The following is a 7,470-nucleotide window of genomic DNA, read 5'->3' on the forward strand; positions in this document are numbered from 1 at the left end:
TATATATGATTTATTTATTGAGATATAATTATATATATATTTGTATTAATTAATAATTTATACTATTTGTATACATTTAAAGAGCATGATAATTATTATAATATATTTTTAAATAAACATAATTTTTTTAAATTTTATTCAGTTAAATAGTTTTGAAAATAAAATGTATATTTAAGTGAATTCAGTTAAATATTCGACTTTTTAGCTGAATCATGTAAAATAGTTAATGTAGTCATTTATCACCAGTTTGTATCAAAATAGTTTATATATATCAAGGAGAAAAGAAAATACACATAAACCAATACCACCGACAGCGCCAATTAGTAAAGAAGACAAAAAGCAAAAATTATCACATGCTAACGTTTCACTTATTTCATATTTCTTCCATTAAAGCTCGAAACCAATTTCTCAAAGTTTTGAACTTAAAAGGTACGTCTACATTTCGTATTGTAGACTATTTATGTTAAACACCACCTACAACACATTTTTTTATAGATTTAATCACAAAGGTCTAATATTCTGTTTTTCTTCTTTTTGAAGTGTAATAATCAGTACAATGTACTAAGATTTCTTCGGACTTCAGTCGCTCTTGCTTGCCTGTGCAAAGTATTCACATGATTTGTTTATGTGTTCATGTTTCTCGAGTTAGATATAAATATTCTGAGTTGATTGCTTGCAGAAAATCTAATCATTTATGTGTTGATGTTTCTTGTCTGAGTTCATAGCCCTGAGTTTTTTGGATCTTGAAGTGTAATGTGAGTTTATGTTTAGATCAAGTTTAGGATTTAGATTGTGTAAGTTCTTGGAAAATCTTGGAGATTCTCCGAAAACAAATCGTGGGTTTTTTGGAAAAAAAAATTATATCTGCTTCTGCGAAGTGAAATTATTCTTCTTGATGCATTAAAATAAAATGGGGTTGTAAATATTTTTTTAAAAAAATCCATTAAATTTTAAAAGAATTTGTTTTTAACGTAGCTTTGGTTGTTTGCATTGTGTTGACGATTTAAGTTTTCTGTTGCATCTCAAATTTTGTGGTAAAACCATGTGCATTGACGATTGACGAAGGAAGTAGGAGAGGTCGTCTCTCTTTTTTTTTTTTTTCTGTTGACATGTAGAAGTATTAATGTTTCAATAATAGAGAGGGAGAACAGTATTCATTATTGCTCGAATCTTGAATTCTTGGATTAAGATGACGAAGTCTTTAAAAGTTCTAAAATCTGTCCTAAACAAATCGAAGTAAATATCCAGATGGAATTTGTTAAGATGATTTCCCCATTCAAACAACTTGTTAAACTTTACCGCGAATTTCACGTCTCAAAATTGTGTAACATTTACCAATAGAAGATGTATATACAGGTGAAAGAAACGCTGTTGAGAACAGAAGAAATTGGCTGATTAGTGTTGGTTGTATAGCATAACATAAGTCGCGTTTCGTGTTTTCTATTAACTAGTGTCTTTGTGATTCACGCTTATACAGTTGGTGTGCGAAGAGTATATATAGCATTGTATCTGCAACAACACATCAGAGAGCTCACTTCAATAACAAACTGATTTTGTTCCTCCACTCTCTACGTGCTTTAACAATTAGTTTTAGGTGCGACATTCTTGGATTGATATGATACATTGATGAATGCCATTAGAAAACAGAGATGAAGACATGGAGGAGTGGTACTTTAAACATATTCTTGTTGCTGTTATTTGTTATTGGATGTTTTGTGGTAAAAAATCCCATCAAGAAGGGCTTTTTTCATGTTCCTCCAAACTTCAACACGACGCATCCCCTCGACTGGGAAATCCCTGGTCCTTCACCTGCTCGTTTTAATCCGGAAAACACTTCTCAAGGGATTCCTGATGAAGCTATATCGTCAGATTTAATCTTTGCTCAAAGCATCCTGTCAAACGAAGAACAAAGTTCCTTGCAAGCATGGAGGCGATTCACACGTTTCACTGTGCATGATCAGTTCTTACCTAAAGCAAGTGAAGCAGTTAAGGCTGGTGTTATTGCATGGCAAAAGCTTATGATATCTGTTGAAAACGAAAAACGTGAGAATAATGGAAGTTTACCTGAGAAAGTCTGGAAAGTGAAGCAGTGTCCTCGCTTTTTGAGTAGCATGACTGCTTCAGAAGTTCAAGAAAATGGCTTTAAACTGCACGTTCCTTGTGGTTTGACTCAAGGTTCTTCAATCACTTTTATAAGCATCCCTTCTGGTAATTTTCAAGTTGAGTTGATTGGTGAACAGCTTCCAGGGGAACCAGATCCTCCCATTATTCTGCAATATAATGTGACCTTTCACAGAGATAATATATCTGAGGATCTTGTTATTAGTCAAAACACGTGGATTGTTGCACATGGCTGGGGTGAAGAGGAGCACTGCACATCTGCAATTCAAGAAAATATAACAAAAGGTACATTTGGCTTCATAGAACATGTTCTTCAACTATATTATACTTGCCCTGACCCATATTTGATCCTCCTAAACTGAAATCTTTTGTTGCATGTGGTGGGTGATACTGCTTTCACTATAATAATAGTGGATGAGTTAGACCGGTGTGACAAGTTGTGGGGCAATGATTATAACCACACCATCAGAACTAATCAAAACAATGGATCGACAAATACTTCTATGGTTTATGATGGGGAACCAAGAAAACATTTCCCTTTCAAACAAAACGATTTGGTTGTTGCTACAGTCAGAATTGGTTCAGAGGGAATTCATATGATGGTAGATGGAAATCACGTGACTTCATTTGCTTTCCATGAAGTAATCTTTCTAACCTCCTTTGGCCCTTGGACACGATATTTTCTATTTGCTGATGTATGATTCACCTGTATCCACTGTGCATGCAGGCTTTGGAGCCATGGCTTGTTGGAAAAATAAGGATCTCCGGGGATGTGAATGTGATTTCAATGGTTGCCTCTGATTTGCCAACATTAGATTTTTTGGAACATACAACTGACATGAATGCACTTAAACCGGTTACATTACCTCCACAAACTGAACTAAATCTCTTTATTGGAGTTTTGTCTACTCCCAACAATTTGAGGCGTAGAATGGCAGTTCGGAGAACATGGATGCAGTATCCTGCAGTCCGGTCTGGAAAAGTTGCAGTTCGATTCTTCGTTGGCCTGGTAAGAGTGCAACCAGATGGATAAGCCTTTTTAAGAAACCACTTTCTTTTTAGGAGGACGGGTTTTTTTAATACAGTGATAATTTGTTGGTTTTTTGCTCCCCAAAAAGCTCTTCAAAAGTTTCAAATAAACAATAAGGCAGAAAAAGGGCTTCTGCTCCTGATTCTCAAACATCTGAAAAGTGCTAGTTAAAAAAAGAGAAGGATTTAGTAGGTCAAGAAACACATTTTTTAGACTGAATCAAGATCCTCACGTCTTGGAGCAATATTCAGTATTATTCCTGTTAGACAGAAACTAATACAAGTTCAAAGCACCATCAGTTAGAATTAAGTCTGGTTATTAAAAATACAGCATGTATTTTGCAGAATAAGAACCATACTGTAAATAAAGAGCTCTGGGACGAGGCGCAAACTTTTGAAGACATCCAATTGATGCCTTTTGTCGACAATTATAGCCTCATCACATGGAAGACAATAGCAATCTGCATCTATGGGGTAAAATCTTCTCTCTTTTCTTGCTTATGGAGCTGACTGTTCCACCTATAGAGCCCTACTTATTCTAAACTCTTCAACAGACTGATGTTGTTTCAGCCAAGTTTATTATGAAGACGGATGACGATTCATTTGTTCGTGTCGATGAAGTATTAAATACCTTGGACAGAATCAATGTGACTCATGGTTTGCTATATGGTCTCATATATTCTAATTTAGAGCCTCATCGAGAACCTGCTAGCAAGTGGTATACTACTCTTGAGGTATCTGTTCAACTGATTTAAGTAACACATTTAATGACTGAATCATGCAATGAAATGGTCGTTCTGACCTCTTCTTATCGAACTTACTACAAGGAATGGCCTGATGACAAGTACCCCCCTTGGGCATCTGGTCCTGGTTATGTCGTATCAAAGGATATCGCAGAGGCAGTTTCCAAGAAACACCGGGAGGGTCAGCTTAAGGTAGGAGTAAAAGGAATCGCTGCTAGATTTCTCACTCTATTATACAAGTGACTGATGCTGTATTATTTGTTACACTAAATAAGTATTCCTTTCACAAAAACGACGCGATCATGACCATGCAGATTCGGTGTATAGGAGATCTAGCAACAGGATTTTAGAAGATTTGAGATGAACGTTAAAATTCATTCAAAGGGGTTTGTTTTGTATTTGTTTTAAGTATTAATGGTCATGTAATTGCATGCAGATGTTCAAGCTAGAAGATGTTGCAATGGGAATCTGGATTTTAGATATGAAGAACAAGGGATTACAAGTCAGATATGAGAAGGATGATAGGATTTTTTATGACTGCAAAGATGGCTATGTTGTTGCCCACCGACAAAGTCCTGGGGAGCTGCTGTGTTTGTGGAAGAAGATTCAAGAGAAAAACCTCGCTATATGTTGTAGCAATTAACTCGAATAGGTTGATGATGATGGAAGATCATTCAATCATGCTGGAACAAAGATTTTTTATACATTACCTCTAGGGAAAGGTGACTACTAACGGATCAAATGTGTGAGCGAACATTGGCTCAGGAAAGATTCCATTGGCAAGCCAAATATATCAATGATTTAAGTTGCGAGTTCGAGTCATACCAAGTTACTGTTAACACGAAAGATACGACATTTTGGCTATTTATTATAGGAGTTTCTCACGGGTAGCCGGAAACATCATGGCCGCCCTGCCCCATACTATTTTATTTTGATATATAAATAAACACAATCTCTTGTTTATTCTTCATTGGTTGTGTATTTTGCTGCACCCAAACAGTTTAAACTTCCATGATTTTACCTATATCTGCTATCTATTTTGACGCCAACACAATAGAGTTTTCAGATCATTATCATGTATGCTATTATTTTATAATTAATGAACTACATCATTCATTCTTGTATACAAAGATAGAAACTTCTATCACAAACCCAGCCCTCACGCAAACCTGGTATAATAGCTCAAGGGTGAAGAAGCATACAAATACAGAGCCCAAAAATACAAATTTTCGTGTTAAGATCGCTAGTCACTACATGTTGATCAAGCATAAACGGGTTTGCAATCAGACCTAACATCTATCGAGGCAAGAATCCATGGAGAGCAATGGCAATCCATTGCGATCTTAAGTAGAAATTTCATCTATATTGAGATCTACACAAGCTTTAATAAGCTCTTCTCCAACACGCTCAGCTGCCTCCTAAGAACAATAACTTTTACAGTAAAATAAAGTTGAATAAACTCTGATAAAAACGAAAGCTTGCAAGTGCTAAAAATAACTGATTCGACACTTTATACATGTCTCGTATTTTCTACTCTACTGGTCAGGGAAAAATAATTCTAAAAAACTGAAAGGAATGCATACTACAAGGAGTATTGCACCGAACCGATTTCTGCGGAGTACTTCCGTAAAACAAGCACTTCCTTGTTCTTTCATAAGAACAAAATTCAATTAATTTGTACAAAATCTAGTTGTTTTAAGAAAAACTGAATCTTGTCCGCCTAACTCTTTTTATTTTCGCAATGTCAATGTCCAATAACCAGTCTTGCAATAAACTTGAGAATTACATGGTGACCAAATGCGGACAAGCAGGTTCTGGAGCATGCGAAAGGATGCAGTATTCTCAATTCTCATGTCACGTGTAAGATTGAAAAACAAAAAGGTTCACCTTTTTACTTCGTTTTCTGATACGAACCCTCGTACGAACGAAAGGCAAACACGATTTTTAATTGAACCACGCCCTCAATTCGACAACGTTATAAGGATTGTTTGATGTCTCGATCTTTTGAATTAAGTATGTGTGTGATTTTCACCTCTAAACTACGACAACGAGTTTAGCAATAAATAAATCACGAAGAAAACAATCGAAAAACTCGAACGAACCTTCAAAGGACAAGCCTAAGACAATCCGCACAAGAACGATCGACAAACGCCACAAAGCATAAACTTTGATAAGTTTGATTTTTGATACAAAGCTAATAGCTTTTTGGTTGTTTGAGAGAAAACTCAAGAACAAACTCAATTCAATATTCAATAATCTGAAAAATGTTTAAAATTTCGTCCATAATATCCTTACATATCAAAAGGATATCAAAATCTAGTTACCAAACAAATTAAAACACTAAATAAGGAAATAAATAATTTCTCGGAACAGTGTCCGCTCGGGCGGATATTTATGTCCGCCCGGGCGGAAGGTCTTCGGCCCTCACTCTCCTTGGTTCGCGCTCGGGCGGTAACTTTTATCCGCCCGGGCGCGAGGCCTTCGCAGATTTATTTTCTGGACTCACATGTAGCGCTCGGGCGGTAGTTTACATCCGCCCGGGCGCGATGCTCTCGGGTTCCTTCAACATTTAATGCTTGAATAATGCTCTTTTGGCTCTCGAAATCACCCCCATGCATAACGAACCCTTCGGCACTTTGCTCCTTGCACGTAAGCCCTCCTTGATTGCTCATAAATAGCCCATTCAATGCGTCCTTGAATTTCTTCATTCGCCCCCTCGTGATTGGTCCTTCTGGCAACTCTAACGGATCCCGTGTTTTCCTTGGAGCTTGACCACTCGTGTTCGCATCATCCTCCTCTTCTTGAAAAGGATTTGTCCTCAAATCTTGTTCATCACCTACATCAAACAACGACAAATCAGTAACATTAAAAGTAGAACTCACGTTATACTCACCTGGTAGATCGAGTTTGTAGGCGTTGTCATTGATCATCTCGAGGACTTGAAATGGTCCATCACCCCTAGGTAGTAGCTTCGAACGTCGCTTCTCAGGAAACATTTCCTTCCTCAAGTGTAGCCACACCCAATCACCTTTCTCAAATACCACCTTCTTCTTCTCCTTGTTGGCTTGTTTGGCGTATTGCTCATTCTTCTTCTCAATGTTGGCCTTGGCCTTTTCATGCAAACTCCTAACAAATTCAGCCTTCCTTTTGCCATCCATATTTAACCTTTCACTCACAGGTAAAGACATCAAATCCAACGGAGTCAAAGGATTAAAACCATAAACAATTTCAAATGACGATTAATTTGTAGTAGAATGCACGCAACGATTATAAGCAAACTCAACAAATGGCAAACAATCTTCCCAATTCTTTAAGTTCTTTTTAAGAATGGCACGCAAAACTGTCCCTAAGGTTCGATTAACTACTTCAGTTTGTCCATCCGTTTGAGGATGACATGTAGTAGAGAACAACAATTTCGTGCCCAGTTTAGCCCACAACGTTTTCCAAAAATAACTCAAAAACTTGACATCACGATCAGAAACGATAGTCCTAGGCATGCCATGCAACCTAACGACTTCTTTAAAGAACAGATCCGCAATGTTAGATACATCATCAGTTTTGTGACAAGCAATGGAAT

At 36.9% G+C, this 7,470-nt stretch overlaps 1 protein-coding gene across 1 annotated transcript; it reads left to right on the top strand.

The window, feature by feature from the left end:
* The first annotated feature begins 317 nt into the window (after positions 1-317).
* LOC142543503 (beta-1,3-galactosyltransferase GALT1-like) lies at positions 318-4,863 on the top strand. The gene is made up of 8 exons (XM_075650805.1): positions 318-429; positions 1,648-2,406; positions 2,533-2,762; positions 2,849-3,130; positions 3,496-3,624; positions 3,705-3,884; positions 3,978-4,085; positions 4,330-4,863. Exons 1-8 carry the CDS (start codon positions 354-356, stop codon positions 4,534-4,536), a joined length of 1,971 nt encoding a protein of 656 aa, XP_075506920.1. The 5' UTR covers positions 318-353; the 3' UTR covers positions 4,537-4,863.
* The last annotated feature ends 2,607 nt before the right edge of the window (positions 4,864-7,470 follow it).

This window comes from Primulina tabacum, chromosome 4, assembly GCF_025594145.1.
Source record: "Primulina tabacum isolate GXHZ01 chromosome 4, ASM2559414v2, whole genome shotgun sequence".
Lineage (NCBI taxonomy): Eukaryota > Viridiplantae > Streptophyta > Magnoliopsida > Lamiales > Gesneriaceae > Primulina > Primulina tabacum.